Source organism: Chelon labrosus (assembly GCF_963514085.1).
Source record: "Chelon labrosus genome assembly, chromosome: 6".
In the NCBI taxonomy this organism is placed as follows: Eukaryota; Metazoa; Chordata; class Actinopteri; order Mugiliformes; family Mugilidae; genus Chelon; species Chelon labrosus.
The window spans coordinates 11,191,060-11,207,431 of record NC_140342.1 but is presented as its reverse complement, the minus strand read 5'-3'; the positions used below and the strand labels follow the sequence as shown (position 1 = coordinate 11,207,431).

General features: G+C 42.6%; 2 protein-coding genes across 6 annotated transcripts; one reads left to right on the top strand and one right to left on the bottom strand.

Annotated features, from left to right (window-relative positions):
* The first annotated feature begins 269 nt into the window (after nucleotides 1-269).
* On the top strand, nucleotides 270-7,920 carry LOC311489524 (alpha/beta hydrolase domain-containing protein 17A-like). 3 transcript variants are annotated; one of them, XM_084546642.1, is made up of 6 exons: nucleotides 270-451; nucleotides 1,183-1,268; nucleotides 1,815-2,347; nucleotides 2,534-2,728; nucleotides 3,757-3,936; nucleotides 4,705-7,920. In XM_084546642.1, the coding sequence occupies exons 3-6, from the start codon at nucleotides 1,818-1,820 to the stop codon at nucleotides 4,928-4,930; spliced, it is 1,131 nt and encodes a 376-aa protein (XP_084402768.1). In that variant the 5' UTR covers nucleotides 270-451; nucleotides 1,183-1,268; nucleotides 1,815-1,817; the 3' UTR covers nucleotides 4,931-7,920. The 3 variants fall into 3 exon arrangements, with proteins under 3 accessions (XP_084402768.1, XP_084402769.1, XP_084402770.1); XM_084546643.1 differs by having other exon boundaries at nucleotides 1,812-2,347; XM_084546644.1 differs by lacking the exons at nucleotides 270-451; nucleotides 1,183-1,268 and having other exon boundaries at nucleotides 1,289-2,347.
* Nucleotides 7,921-8,834: 914 nt separating this feature from the next.
* LOC311489034 (GRAM domain-containing protein 2B-like) lies at nucleotides 8,835-15,900 on the bottom strand. 3 transcript variants are annotated; one of them, XM_084545929.1, is made up of 10 exons: nucleotides 15,266-15,900; nucleotides 14,345-14,660; nucleotides 13,774-13,846; nucleotides 13,372-13,475; nucleotides 12,834-12,923; nucleotides 11,978-12,049; nucleotides 11,832-11,894; nucleotides 11,548-11,720; nucleotides 10,670-10,780; nucleotides 8,835-9,649 (listed from the first exon to the last, which is right to left on the bottom strand). In XM_084545929.1, exons 3-10 carry the CDS (start codon nucleotides 13,838-13,840, stop codon nucleotides 9,646-9,648), a joined length of 684 nt encoding a protein of 227 aa, XP_084402055.1. In that variant the 5' UTR covers nucleotides 13,841-13,846; nucleotides 14,345-14,660; nucleotides 15,266-15,900; the 3' UTR covers nucleotides 8,835-9,645. The 3 variants fall into 3 exon arrangements, with proteins under 3 accessions (XP_084402055.1, XP_084402056.1, XP_084402057.1); XM_084545930.1 differs by lacking the exon at nucleotides 15,266-15,900 and having other exon boundaries at nucleotides 14,345-14,717; XM_084545931.1 differs by lacking the exons at nucleotides 14,345-14,660; nucleotides 15,266-15,900 and having other exon boundaries at nucleotides 13,774-13,926.
* Between the last annotated feature and the right edge of the window lie 472 nt (nucleotides 15,901-16,372).

Sequence of the window (16,372 nt, the reverse complement as noted above, 5' to 3'; positions counted from 1 at the left end):
TATTCATATATGTCTTATCAATGATGCTTCATGACAGAATGAAGTGGAACAGCTAAAGCACCTAAAGCTTATTTAACCGCTATAAATTAGAAAATTTGAGGCTCCTATCCTCAGTTTAAATTAATTCATGCATGATACCATATAGTTTTATTTTATAACTTTTAAAAGTGCGGAGTATATGAGATGATAATAGATTATTCCTCGCATATTGTAATAAAGTTTTGAAATGGGATTACGCCTTTGCGTCACTTCCGGCTGAGATCGGACAGTAGTAAAAAAAATTAAAAAATAACTGGTTGTCATGAATTTCAGCTAGCTATCCACCGACAACTGTCAGTACACTTGAGTAAAACCATCCATGTCCAGACACAAGAAGGATTTTCGAAGTCTTGTGCTGCTTCTGTGTACATATAGGAGCACGCCAGCCTGCATACCAACCTACTGTGAATCGGTAAGTAGCTAGCTCTGAGGCTACCGTGGCTAGCCAGCTAGCTAGCCGCCGCCGCTAGCTGGCTGCCTTGCTATCGATAAGTGATGACCATCTGACTGGAAGCTGGCACGAACCTGTACAGTGACTAATGTCCAATTATAGCAGCAGCGCGTTCCTTATTTATCTCACTATTTGCATGTTTGCGGCGCTAGCCTGCTCCGGTTATATAGCCAACATCACTGGTTAACATTAAAGGTGAATATACCATGTAGCTAACATTAGCATATCAGTCGCTCTGTGTGTCTGTGTTGGGGGTTGTTGGTCAACCTTGTCCACGGTATTTAAATCACCTTCATTCCGTAGTGAGATGTTATCAACCGTAGTTAATAAATGATGCTCGGTCATAATACACGTTATAATAATGTTAACATCACCAGACGTGTAACCCTCACAATTAATCAACGTTGTCACATCATTTGCATTAAGGTTATCTCTTCCTCGTGCCTGTGATGCCAGGATACTATTGACTTTTGTGCACAGTGTCTGTGAAATGTCATTTGGTTCCTAATGTTTTTTTTTTTTTTTCTTTTTACAAATCAGTGACTAAAGCTTGGATGCCTTAAAGCTTTAGAGACAGAGCAACTCGATGCCTTCATGCCTTTGTTACTCTATGTTGCTGTTTACAGTGTGTTGCTGCATGACGAACCATTCCCATGTATTATCTATTTAAATTTTTTATTTTTTTTATCTAGATCCAGCTGGCTCAGTGACTAGACCAGAAGGCCTTGGCACCGCTGTGTGCCAATTGAATCCAAGACCTTAGGATTTCTGAATCCAGGTATGTGAATAACAGATTATCTGCAAAGTGTTTCAACCAGGCAAGGGTTTAGCAGAGGTGGTAAGCGTGTTTTTCTGTATTAATTTGAACTGGTAAAAGACTCTGTTGTTGTTGTTCCTGACTGTGAAACACACTCCTCAGCTTAATTTCTGTGAGGTGATTAGAGTGTTTGATCAATCAATCGATTACTTGCTGAGGTGAGCCCGTCAATACTGATGCACCATAGTATCCTGCTATCAGTGTGTTTAGATTCAAGATTCAAGTCGTGTTGAATCTTGAATCTAAACACACTGATAGCAGGCTACTATGGTGCATCAGTATTGACAGGTTCACCTTTAGGTAATAGTTTAAACATTTTCCTCAAATATTTGTCTTCTCTTAAGCTTAACCAGCCAAATGTTATATGTTATAGATTTTGTATTTCACCAAAACATAATAATTTGGTGAAATGCTAAGAACACACTGGGAAACTCACTCTGCCTCTCTCTTGCTTTTCTTACATAGGTCTTCTGCCACCTAATTGCTTTGTCTTTATATTTCTAGCAGAAGATGAACGGTCTGTCCATACGAGAGCTATGCTGCCTCTTCTGCTGCCCCCCTTGCCCCAGCCGCATTGCAGCCAAACTGGCTTTCCTCCCCCCAGAGCCCACCTATGCTCTTCTCCCTGACCCAGATCCAAGTTCTGGAGCTGGAACTGCTTCTGGGTCCAACCCTGCGGCTGCTATCCCTTCCCTTGGAGCTCCTGGACTGCGTTCCCGGCTGAGCACTACTAGTGGCGGTGACAGGGGAGGTGGAGGTGGAGGCGGCGGCGGCGGCGGTGGAGGAGGAGGAGGAGGAGGAGGAGGAGGAGGAGGAGCAGGAGGAGGAGGAGCAGGAGCAGGTGGTGGAGGAGTTGGTGGTAGCAGCGCCGGCAGCAGCAGTAGTGGTGGCAGTGAGGGCAGGTGGAAGCTACATCTCACAGAGAGAGCAGAGTTTCAATACTCGCAGAGAGAGCTGGATGTGACAGATGTATTCCTGACCAGGTCAAGCCGAGGGAACAGGGTTGGATGTATGTACATTCGCTGTGCTCCCAATGCCCGGTGAGTGACACACCACCCCTCGAACACCTTGAGACTGAACAAATCACAGCCTTGCTTGTCTGTATTTAGACAAACATTGGTCTCAGTCACACAGAGTGTATCCCATTTTTCCCATCAACCCCAGACTTCCAGACTTTTGGACTAATATTCTTCCTCTTTCTTTCCTTTTTGTCTTTTGCTTTTTAGATTCACAGTGTTGTTTTCTCATGGTAATGCAGTAGACCTTGGCCAGATGAGCAGCTTCTACATTGGCTTAGGCACACGCATCAACTGCAACATCTTCTCGTATGATTACTCAGGCTACGGTGTTAGCACTGGCAAACCTTCTGAGAAGAACCTCTATGCCGACATTGATGCGGCCTGGCATGCCCTGCGCTCCCGGTAAGCACTCAGAAACTGTGTTTCAGTCCCTACTGGCTCCAAAATGAACAGCCCACCAGCACCAAATGTCCATTGAAGCCTAGTTGTTTGATAAATCATAAGTTTCACTCATTTCAATGGTCAGTAACTTTTTGTGAAAATAACATTTGGTTGGCTCAGTTTTACACAAACTTTTTCAATGATGAGATCAAAGTACCCCCTTTCTGACCATCAGCCAGTCCAGTCACAGCTAAACAGTGGCTCGGTATCAAACAGGCTGATGACTGGCTGCCACATATTGTGCTCTATGTGAAGTGATTTCCAAGTTACAACAAAGAGCACCCTGAAAATTTTGATTTGTTTGAGCTCACTGTTGTGGCTAATAGATAATGCTGAGTTGGCACTTCTGTTCCCTTCATTGCAGAGATGTGGGGAAATGTGGAGTTGTGCAAAACTCTGTGTATCAGGGGCAGCTAGTTGAAGCTCTCTGTAGCTTTCTAAAAATTACATTTTCATCCCACTTTTTGATATTTGATCCAAGCGAACACATACGCACAAATTGGCAGCCTCCACCCGTGGTAACTTGGCCTCTGATGTAATCACCCTGCATATTTATCTGTGTACACTGGATTACTGTGAGTTTGATTAGCAGTCGCAGCAAACACAATGGCTACTGTAACTCAAGGTGACGTAGGCCTATTAGCTGTGCTCCTGCACTTGGCTTTCCAACTCAAGTAACAGCTATATGTTTGAGAAAGAATTCTGTTTGCTTGAAATGTTCACCACATACATGCTCTACAGAGCAGAGCGACTAGATACTACTGGAGTATCTTCTTATAGTTCAGCAGTAATTCAGGAAAACTGCACTATGCGTGTCTTGCTATTTGTTTGTTGCATTCAGAAAACTTGCACACACAGACCATTTAATCTGGGGTACATGCTAAGTGGAAAAGCAACCGGTGCCACACAAACAGCATGCACAACATTTGCACAATTTAATGGTCCCTTGTTCCAGTATTTACACAGACATCTGACTGCTTGTGTCTCAGGTATGGCATCAGCCCTGAGAATATTATCCTGTATGGACAGAGCATCGGCACGGTGCCCACAGTAGACTTGGCATCACGGTTTGAGTGTGCTGCTGTGGTCCTCCACTCTCCTCTCACGTCTGGCATGAGAGTGGCCTTCCCCGACACCAAGAAAACGTACTGCTTCGATGCTTTCCCTAAGTAAGTTCCCTCCCTGACACGGGAATTAGTCAACTGGACAGATTTGCTCTTTTAAATTTAGTAATTTACAGTGAAATCTATTATACAGAAATATGGCAAACGTCTCTTGTGGCATAAGTTTTCTGTTGTCCATCTACATGTTCTAAAGACACTTCTTTTAATAGATGACCGGCAAAGTTGTTATAGAAGCAACATAGTCTCTCAGATTTACTCAATCTCTTTTGTTTTTTTGCAACCTTAGTGCTTGCTGTCTTGTGTCGACAATGCTGATTATAATTGGAAATGCAGTTGTGTTATTTATGTGCATAATGTTAAGACTTAGAGTGTTAATGTTTGGTTACTGGTCTATATGTGCCAAAACAAACTGCTCACTTCTTCAAAATGCACCAGTGAGCAGCTTCTCCTGCTAGCTGCTATCATCTGCTCTAAAAAGTCTTTGTTTAGTTCTTGTCTGACACACAACAGATACAGACATAGCTGTGGCTCCCAGTCACTAACCGCCGATTTTCCCACTAATTGTCCAAATACTGATGCTGATCTTAACAGATGTTCTGTTAGTCTGAATATCGAGATCAGGCTGTTTCGGTACATTTCTTCATGCCTGGCAGTGAGAGCCATAAACGTGGATGAATTTAAATATGTGTTGATGTATTCCACCCAAACTGATGTATTTACATAATTGCCGTTGGTCAATAATCCTCAGTATTATCCGTTATTATGATGGATTAATTGATCACATTCCCTTGTTTTTCTCAAATTTTCTTCCAGTATCGAGAAGGTGTCAAAGATCCCATCACCAGTGCTCATCATTCACGGTACAGAGGACGAGGTGATCGACTTCTCTCACGGCCTCGCCCTTTTTGAGCGCTGTCCCAAGGCGGTGGAACCCCTCTGGGTGGAGGGAGCCGGTCACAACGACATTGAGCTTTACAGTCAGTACCTGGAGAGGCTACGGCGCTTCATCAACCAGGACCTGGCTGCACAGCATGCCTGAGAAACAAACAACAGCCTCTCTGTGTTTGTATGAATGAATCCGTGTGTGGCGTGTGTGCATGTACATGTGTGGAAAAAAAAGAGTATGTTTGCATGTTTGAGTGAGTACGAGTGAGAATTAGACCTAAAAAAAAAAAAAAAAAAAGAGGGAAAAAAAAGGATGTGAGATTTTTGTCACATCTGTGTGTCTTTGAAGCAGCACACCTTCAGGTTAAACACAAACACAACCCATGTTCTGTTTCCGGTTTTAAAGGTGAGAACATGTTTTAATATTTCATAAGCTGTATTCATCTGTGTGGGGTTGGTGAAACACTAAAAACAAGAAAGGAGCTTGAACAACTTCACAAATGCAGTTTTTAACATGAAAGCGACGAAGTGCAGCTTTAAAATGTGTCAATTAACATCAGTGTGCTGTGTAAAAGAAAAAGGCACACAGATGTTATTATGAATTATGACATGTTGGTGAATGCATGATGTGAGCGTGTATATTCGTATCTCCATGGACCTGTGACACCTGAATAATGCACGCTCGTGTGTGTGTGTATGTGTGAGTGCTGATAGAAATGAAGGACATCCTGATGACTTGGAGCTGCAAGTGGAGGAGGCTGATGGAGACTTATCAATATTGTTTTTTTTTTTTTTTATTCTTATTTCGCGTGTATGTATGAAGAATACCTCCACAGCTTGACCAGCTCTTACTCTACAGTGGACAAACTTCTGCTGGTCAAGCACTCCCTCCCCCCTTCCACTCCTTGTTTACCTGTTAATGGACATCCCTCTGACTGCCAGGGCGTTTCCCAAGTCGTTGTCCAGCCAACACTAACTTACTCCATTAGTGTGGTTTGGGGGTCCATCTCCTGTCCTCTGGTGTCAGCAGTTACAGCAGAAACACAAGGAATCCTGCCTGGAAGCCTGGAATACTGTCATAGCTTGTATGGCTGTTGGGTGTCTCATATTTTCACTCATTTCTGTTCATAGAAAGGCCGCCTTCCATGTTATTTCCTGGCTGTAGCCTTTTAATATCCGCAGGATTGCAGCACCATCTTTACAGGGAATCATTTTGATTTCTCTGTTTCTTTTCTTTTTTCCTGCCACACAGCCCTTCTTTTGTTTTTTTTTTCCTTAACAAGAGGGATTGTGTGGTGGACATGGAAACAGGTCTTTCAGATTCATCCTGAGAATATCTGCATAAATCCACTGAGCATAGACATGCAGATCTGCTCCCATTAGATTGCTTGGTTCTAAACAGAAAGCTATAGCTCTTAAGTATAGTAATCTGTGATGTTAAAAAGTTTAGAGTGCCCTGGCTTGGTAACAGCAGGAATAATTTAAACTTAGGGACATTTTTGGAAATACGATTATTTGCTTTTCTACTGAGAGTTGAATTGATGCCACTTTTCTGTAGACACTCCAGGAAGTCACTGCACTCAGACAAGAAATATTCCAGCACACAACACCTCGTAAAACCACAACATGCCAGAAACAAAATACTCTGCAGTGAGCTGCTTTGAAGTGGTTGTTAGGTGGATTTTGTCTCCCGTGGACAGTCGAGTTTACCTTTCCTTTCCAGCCTCAGTGCTAAGCTGGACATTGCTGGTTCTTGCATCAGATTTTGAAGGAGGTGTCAGTCTTCTAATTTAATCCTCAACAAGAGAGTAAATTTGCATGGTTCCCAAATTTAACATTCAAGTCTGAAGTGAAGTTTTTGAATATTTTTTTTCCTCTTCTGGTGATCACTTGATGCTCTGGTTGGATTTGGACGCACTAAACGATTAAGGGCACAAAGAAGCTGCTCAGTTCACCAAGCTAATACAGATCATGTCTATTTTATGCTTCGTCCGGATCATACTGATAGTCTTACAGCACAGTTTGCTTTCAAAGTTACGTTGGAGTGGCACTCGTCTCCGGGATTAGTCAACCTCCTGTTCATAATCACCCTCAGCACATTTTTCTTCTCGTGTTTTTGTCTCGATGTATTTAATCCAAATGTGTTTGTCGTAGTGTGGGGCCATGGATTGTTTGTTTCAGAACCATGCGTGTCAATGTTATGACTAATAATGTGATTCGGATCAGGAAGGGACATCATGCCTACTAGCTCTGTTTTGAACCTCTGTGGCCCTACGTGTACAGGAGCTCTCTTATGGGTGGCAGCACACTTCATGTCTGACACAAGCCATGTTTGAGCCTCTCACTGTTGGTGTGGTGCAGGTTCCACCACACATACCTTTGCACATCATCACACACACACACACACACACACATTCAAACACAACATACACACACATACACGTACTGTAGTTTACAGTATATTTACACATTTATATATATATATATCAGATCAAGCATGACAAAAGCAGGTCTTAAGTTCAGCACTATTGTACAAAGCATCCAAAGTGTAATAAGGGTATAAAATGTAAGTCTCTGTGTCTTCTTCATTATTATTGACTGTGTTGTTAAGGCCAGCATCAAGGATACAAGTGTCCTGTTTGGATAAGTACCAAGAGGCCCTGTGTGCAGACCTGAAAAAAATGTACGAGAAGGTACCTGCTGCTCAGAGATCCATCACTTTCAGTGGTAGTAGCTGCATTTTGTTAAAAGGGAACATTTACTGAACTAACACTGGGCGGATTACTCCATTCGGGGGTCCAAGAGGGTCTCAGAAAGCAGCGGAAGCGTCGCTGAACTCCACTCACTTCCTGTCCTCACTTTAAACAGGGAATATCCCCATTCTCATCCTGTGCTTTGTGTCTCTGAAATTTGAATAATGGAAATCTGTTACCTTCTTGAACCAGGGATCTGAGCTGTCAGAAGACTCGGAGAGAGTTATTGCCTCTCTCTGGAAGTGAACAGTGTTTCCTGGACAGGTTGAGTTATCAGGGAATCCACATTTCAGTCATCGGGGTTAAAGAAACAGGCTGGAAACTTGCAGTTTTATCGATGCACCACTATAGTTGACGTATATTGTATCCTCTGGCCTTGAATGTTTATTGATGGGGGTGGGGTTGGGGTGGGGTTGGGGGGCTGAACAGTGCAAACTGTATGCATGTCTGTTGTGTTTTGCAGAGCAAATGACGGGACATTATCTATTGTGTAGTCTATGTGAGGGTAAAGCTGAGCTCATGGCATTGGAACATTGAAGCGCTTTTTAAAAAAGAAAAACGGGACATTTATCTGAATTTTTTTATCGCTGATACTAACTGATGTATTGTTGAGTTTTGTGCTAGAATTTGAGTGGGGCATTGGTGGGAGGGAGGGGGGGTAGACAATATTAGTGGACTGTTTATATGGTTACTGTACTTACCTACTATTCTATTCTTTGTATTATGATTTGTAACTTTATGTTGCTTTTTTTGAACTGAAAATATGATGTAATGAAATTAATTCATGGGACTGAATCTTGACCTTTTTATGGACAACAAAATAAAATCACTTATGTACAAAAACACGGAACCGACTGGATTGATTTCAGACGGTCGATACGTTTTTGGACGGTCCATGAGGAACAAGATTGTGTGCAAGACCTGAGAGGCAGTAGATACGGAATTTCAATATTTGCACATATGTAATATGGCTCCAGACGTATTGATTGGAAGCGAGCAATGGATGCTGATGATGGATTTTATGTCCATGAAAAAAAAAAAAAATATATATATATATATATGGAAAACAGCTTCTGAAATCATTCAATATATTTATATGAATTTCAGCTTAATCCTGACTCATTTTTATTTAAACTAAAACCGTATCAGAGCATCATCATTTATGCTAATTGGCAGAAACATTTAACACCACAATTTATACACATACTTTTAATACATATAATTGTCTCTTAAATTATAAAGTCATGGAAAATTTGTAAAAACATGTATGAACCCAGCATATAATAAATTGTCAAGAATTTATTGGACAAATGGTCAATATTACTTCAGTGCATGTCCATATCCAATAAGTACATTTGAACCAAATGCTGCCAGTTCAACGAGTTTAATGGGAGTGACTGCCCTCTGCTGGCCGATTATTGTCATTAATAGTCTTTTTTCGAAAGCATGCCAATAGACTCCCAACAGCTCAACTACAAAATGTGAACCCTCAAGCAACAACAAAGTGCTTCTTTTATATTCATGTTAAGCTTGTCTCCAGTGTGCTCACTGTTGTGTTGATCCAAGAAAATGACAGCCAGGACTACGGCAACTTCTGCTAGCTGAGCTCAGCTGTTCGCCGGCCAGGAAATAAACATGGCTTCAGCAGGCTGCCTCCATATGGCCCTGTGCAGGAGAGCCTCCCCTCAGTTTTTGATCTGTCAGCAGAGAATCGATGTGCTCCTCACAGAAAACGTTGTCCCGATAACGCCCTGCCAGCACGAGCAGTCAGCCATGTAGCTCACCACGTGTGGCCTGGTTCAGACATCCCTAAAGCAACTTTGTGCTGACCTGCATCCCCTGCAGGACGCCGCTCTGACGCAGGGCTTTCATTCTTACTGTGAGGGGACGTTGTGTGAAACGGTGAGGGATTCTTCCATCAAAACGCTCCACTGAAGGATGTGCTCAATATAAAATGGATTCAGTGTTGAGATGTTTTTTTCGGGGCTGTCTAAACTAAATGGGAATCAATGTACAGAAGATCTTAACAGAGAGGTTCATGGCACTGGATTACACTGAACTGAGTTCTTGAAAGGATTTGTTCTTCACAGCTCGCTGCCTCTGGCTACATTTCTTGTTACCTGTGAAAGAAAGAAAATAAGAAAAATATGAGAAAAAGACAGTGGTGAAGAAAGAACTAACCTTTTAATAATAGTAGCAATACCACAGTCTAAAAATATGTATTCAAAACAGGAATTAAAAATATAAAAATATAAAAACTGGGAGTTCTCATTAGTCAGCATTTATAGATATAAACAGACTTTTGGCTCAAAGTGGAGCAAATCTGAAGTATTTCAAATGGCAGGATGTCAAGTCCATAACATCGTACACTTACTTGCCAGTTCATAAGCAAACTCGTCCTAATATAACAGTCCTGCTCTAAATCCTCCTTCATGACTGTTATAATGTTTAATGTTCACTCGGCACCAGAAAGGTGGTGATTCAAAGGTGTGATTATTGTGGAGGATGTGGTTTGTGGAGCGGTTGAACTGGATTGAATATAGCCTAGCCCACTACTGACTAAAATGGGCTTGTCAAAATAATAGAGACATGTGTTGGTACAACGCAGTACAGCTCAATAGTACTACAAACCTCAGCCTACAAAATGAAAAACAAATACTTTAAGAATAACCTTCATGAAGCTAAGATTCAGTGCAGTTTAGTGCTGTTAAATTAAAAAGCATTTGTCCTTGCTAATGTACTTAATGAGTGTGTATTAAAATGACACTTTTGTGAAATTTGAATCTAACCACAGCTCTTAAAATTGTACTGTAGCTCCTTGAGGAGTAGAGATTAAATGCAAAAACTTCTGAAAACTCTGCTCAGTTAAAGATTTAAGTTAATGATCAATCGTGGTGCAGGGCTTCATCTCTATAGGCAAACTTTAAACTGAATATTTCCTAGTGGGTGTCACCTTCCTGGAATGCGATCATTTATCTTTGCTCCTGGTTATTGTCATGAACCAGTAGAGCAACATATCGTATCTAATCTTCAAGTAATGTTTTTAGAAAGTCCTACAGAACTGGTTCGAGCCATATCACATGCCATGTTTCCATTCGCCGACAGACGTCCTTCTGTGCCTTCCTGTTCTTTCCACTCACTCTCTGTGTGGCGAAGTCCAGTCGCTCAGGGCTCCCAAAGAGTTCAGCTGCTCCTGCAGGGCCACGATCCTCTGCCCGATGTACCCGGACGTCAGCAGGAGCAGCACGAGCCTGCGAGACAGTAACGGCCTCAGATTTTACATTCTTCCCCTGTGATCCTTCACGCAAAATGAATCGAAGGCTGAGCGCACACAGCCCACGATAAGGACATACTGTTCAGCTCTGACAGTAAGATATCAGCAAACTGTATCTGTGCAGAGCCCGACTGAACATTTTGTGATAACACTTACACGACAGCTTCTCAAGGATTAGATTATTTCCTTGAGAGCGTTCAGAGACAGCCCAGTAAATTAACATCCAAAAAAACATTTGTGTTTTCACATTCTGCATGCAACAAAACGCACACATAGTGTTTTAAGTGCGTGGGCGTTCCCTCTGTTGAGCCTCAGTCTTTGTAGTGTCTTGTGTCTTGTCTTGCAATAAAACACTTTAGAAGTCAGGCTGACAGACGGGAAGAGGAAGCTGGAGGATGTTTGACAGAAAAGTCCCAGCCCGAGACATTAAAGTCACTTGTGCATATTTTAACTTCCGTGTTCCTGGGGGCATCTTTTTCCAAACATTTAAGACTTTTGATTTTAACATGTCGCACAAAGCAATATCAGTTGACTGTATGTGTGCGTATCAAGCAGCAGGGAGACAGACAGCAGTGGAAGAAGGATTCAGGATCTCTAGTACAGCGAAAGTAGCAAAAGCGTGGTGTTAAAAATGCCTGAAGCTGTCAAATGAAAGAAGTGGAGAAAAATTATTATAATAAAGAAATAATCTTAAGTACCACCCAATTAAAATGCCCAGGAACACCTAAGGATAATAACGCTCACAGCATCATGTAGATGTAGAAGAGCACGCCGCTGAAAGAAGAACATGCCGGTGTTCCCTCTGATTTCATCTCGCTCTCTGTATCTTCATTGGGCATCTGAGGCAAGCTGCTGTCCAGGTGGACGTTGGTGAAATCCTGATCGAAGCTGTCCTCCAAACTGGAATAACCGGACACCTGCGGACAGGGACATGGGTGCTAACAGTTACTACTAGCCACTGAGCAATATTCACTTTCACCGACTTAACCACAACGAGATCCCTGCATCTCCTGAGCAGCAAAACCTACCATGTCATGGCCAACCTCGTTCTCTGCGGAGGAGAGATGGGGGCTGCCGTTTGGACTATCGCCCTGTTTGAGACAAACACAAAAAGACAGCTTAACAAACGGCGTCCTCTCCGTGCATGTGTATCAGTTGGGACTAGCTACAGTACCTGTGCATGCAGGCAAAGACTTTGGAGGACTTTGTAACACATCTCACGGTGCCTCAGAGACACAAATGAGTGCTGAAAGAGGAAAAACAGGCAGGAGAAAGGTTTAGATGTTAGTATGGAATATTGGCTTCACAATACGACTTCACTGCAGGAATATGAATCAGATTTCCTTTCTGTTCTATCATTTCTTTTATTGATGGACTTGTTTTTCCACAGCGTTTTGACTCGTCACGGCCGAGAAGGCACAGGTATATTAATGACGCCTGCGTTACCCCTAGGAATGCTTCTATACTGGTATGCTCCGTGGAACCGAGCCATCATTAAACCTGGGCCTTTTCTGCTGTGACAAGGCAAATTGTCTGTTTTCTGTTGGTGCATAACGAACAGCAAATACAGCAGAATGCATGAAAAACAACCCATAATACAGCCAATGACGAAGACTATTGTCCAGGACCGATCTGTCTGTATCATTCTGAGCACAGATTTATCCACTGTTTCGAGTTCACAGTGTTAGAGTTCGACAACAGAGAGGGACGCCTGTGTCAGGACGGTTTCACATTAACAATTCCTTGCAGGTGTATGCTGTGTAACTGAGCCAGAAGCCCTGAGAGGTTCAACCAGGGCACTGAGCATCTTAGAAGTCTGATTACTTATTTATTTAGATTTCATACATGCTTTAGTTTAGATTTAATGGATTTATTGTAGCTGTAGATCATATTTCACATCTGTAATACAGAGCTCCACACCATTTATGCACATCGGATTTCATGCTCTGTACGACCTACTGTATGGACCAAAGATCTGCGTCCTTAAATCGGTGTAAATATGCATCTTTTAAAAGTCTGTAGTGTCTGACCTTCTCTCCGTCAGCAGTCTGGATGGACAGCATGGACAGGGCTGAGTTATATTTCTTCACCTCCCTCACACTGGAGACAGGAATCACCACCTGCAATGTGATGAGAGGACTCTTTTCTATTATGGCTGCCTTCACAGTTTCATATATTTTATTATATTTGCATTACATTTGCTAGAGCAGTCTCAAAGGGACTTGAAACGAGCAAGACGAAGAAAAAGCATAATGTTTTATTCTCTGTTCAGGGTCCTAACATAATATAAATATCCAGTCCTTGCTTAGCCTAAATGCCTAAGATGAAAGTCAACTCCCAGGAGAGCTAATACTAATGTTGACTCTTCCTTTGTATCTTGTGGGCCTTGTGAGCTCAATAGGCTGTTCTGTTGGTAAAAAAAAATAAAATAAAAACACTTTATTTGGCCTTAATTGTGATTAAGAGTCTAGAAAAAAAACCCACATAAGAGCCACTGCTGTTATGACATTTCAGACTCTACTCTTTTCACCAGTGTGGATTAAGCTTCTTTGTGTCTAAGAGCGTTACCTTGGTGTCTTTGAGCAGCACGCTTGAGTAGAAACACACATGGTTCTCAGAAACAAAGAGCTTTCCGTGGTACAACACCTCCTTCTGCAAGGCACAGGTGAAAGCTGCAACACACACACACACACACACAGGCACAGTTTGAAGGTCTTATGTATCTTATGTAATAGGCTTCTCCAATAAAAACACTCCAGCAGTGTCACCTAGACAACAGCAGCATGCAGGCTCGAGTCATTTACTAATGCGTCTCAGCTATGCATTCACTCCAGACCACTTGGTAAACAGAGTATTAAGGCGGCATTTAATCAGACAGCAAAGACGTCGGGGACAAAGTGAGAAAAGGACACATTGTGGAGGCATTTCCATAATCAATATCAGGAAATAAGTAACCCCAGCTCAACTCACTGTGTGTCAGGTTCTCCTTCTCAGGAATCTCTGCAAACAGTTTGTGGAAGCTTTTGTTGTGTTTCATGAAGTTCTGTTGGAGAAAAGTGTGACATAGCTGAGTGGGATTTTATTTCAGTTTCAAATGGACTTCAAGGCTGCAATCGCAGAGATTTGGATATTTGTGGCCACCCGGGGGCAGCAGAAACAAGATGGCATATCACACCTTTTAGTCTGACGTGATAAACGTGTACTCAAAGTTTTGTTTCTCGATAGCTGGAGAATGTAAGTCCTGTTCTCTCTTTTTGTCACTCATTTTTTGGTCCCTACCAACTCCTTGCTTAAAATTCACCACCCATGGTTGCAGATAGTTGCTAACCGAATCTTTTGTTTTTCAAACTTTTCCACTGAAAACAGAAGCCTGCTGCATTCAGAAATACTTCATTTACATCTCACATCATCATTTAATTACAACGTTAGAGTAAAATAAATCATTTGTAGCTGTTTTAATTTCTTCCTTCCTAGTGACAAAATGTGCCAAAACACACAGTGAACCATGAAGGAGAAGCAGGAGGATGTGAAGCGGACTCACGTGATTGTTGATATGCCCCTCCAGTCGCTCGTGATTCTCCTCTGCTATGGTCTCCTCCCTGAGGACACCAAGAATTCAGATGCACAACACAAATTAGATAAGGGTTTTTTTGGGGGGGTGACAGTACAAGTCTTTCCCCTGCTCTCGGTGTAATGTTTGCCGCGTCTACCTGAGGGGCCGGCTGAAATTGAGGCTGTGATTCAGGTCCTGCATCTCCAGTCGGGCTTCGTCCAGACTCTGGCTGTGTCTAGTTTTCTTGCTGCTGAAAAGGCTGCTGCCTCTTCTGGCACCAATATGACCACCTCCATCCAAGGAGCTGTCCCAAGAGACCAGGAGATAAATGTCAGGCTGAAGGTCCCAATTTTATATCACGCACACAGGTGAGATCAATATAGGGTAGCTCAAATGAATGAAATGAGACAAAAATAGAACTAAATGAGTGTGTTTCAGTCTAATGGGATGGATGTGTTAGAGTTAAAAAAAAAGCTTTTTATTTATTTTGAAATAAAAATGCATTGTTCATTCACAATTTGTTATGTTAAGAATCAATGAAAGGATGTATTTAGCATCAGAGCAAATAGGCAGAAGAAGTGAATATACAACTGTTGATGTTTGTGGATTTAATCTAATATCTAATATAAATAGTTGTTATATGTGTCCTTGAGAAAGCTCTTTAAATACCAGCCATACTGACTCCGCTCAGTTCACCTGTCAGCCTAGTAGACCTGTCTCTCTCTCTCTGTCCAGATGATACTTTCACTTTTGTAAACCAGCCACCACATACAGTACCAAAACTACACTCCACACCTGGTGCTAAGATAGATTTTTTAATGTTGTTGGATACGTTAAAACACGAGCATCACTGGTTATCTTCAGTCATAGAGGATGTGACAGGGACATAAAAAAAAGACGAGTACTCACACGGAGCTGTCCAGAGAGAACTTCCTGTTTTTCAGACTCATGGTGGTAATTTGACTCTTCCAAACCATGCACACACGCACACTAACACACTTTCAGATGTTGTCTCTGGCAGTGAATCTTGATCCCTTGCGTTCTAGTTATGAAAGTCATTATGTGTGAGTGTTTCCTGTAAGTTACTCTAAATGTGCCGGCAGCAGGTGAGAAACAAGGACAGCCCACTTCGAGAGCTGGCTTTGTGTTGTCAGCCAATCAGCTGTGAGAGGAGGGAGCTTTCCCTCAGACTCAACGAACCAGGGAAAGCAGGTGGAGAGGCCTCTCGTGATCTTGCTGCAGCTTGTGTTCCCTTGTGATGGCTGTTACTATGGTGCTACCTACCCTGACCTTTTCACATACACCTGTACACGCACACACATAAAGTGCAAAACAGGTATGCAGAAGTCATGAGCGTGAGACAACGTGGTTGCAGAACGTCTTCTGCCATGCAACAGGTTCAGCCTCCACAGATGCACATCAGACAGACACAGTGAAGCCTGCAGGAAATGACACAACGGTTAAAACAATAAATAAATTCATTCATTCATTCATTTTCTATACCCCGTTATTCCTGTTAAGGGTCGCGGGGGTCTGCTGGAGCCTATCCCAGCAGTCATCGGGCGAGAGGCAGGGGTACACCCTGGACAGGTCGCCAGTCCATCGCAGGGCTAACACAGAGAGACAGACAACCATTCACACTCACACGCACACCTACGGCCAATTTAGAATCACCAACTAACCTAATGAGCATGTCTTTGGATGGTGGGAGGAAGCCGGAGTACCCGGAGAGAACCCACGCAGACACAGGGAGAACATGCAAACTCCACACAGAAAGGCCCAGCCGGCCCATGGATTTGAACCGGTGACCTTCTTGCTGTGAGGCATCAGTGCTAACCACCTCGCCACTGTGCCGCCCACAATAAATAAATTGTTTACACAAATTTTCATCATTGCACTTTACTGTGACAGACAAAATATCTATCCCAGCTGTCATCGGGCGAGAGGCGGGGTACACCCTGGACAGGTCTCCAGTCTATCACAGGGCTAACACAGAGAGACAGACGACCATTCACA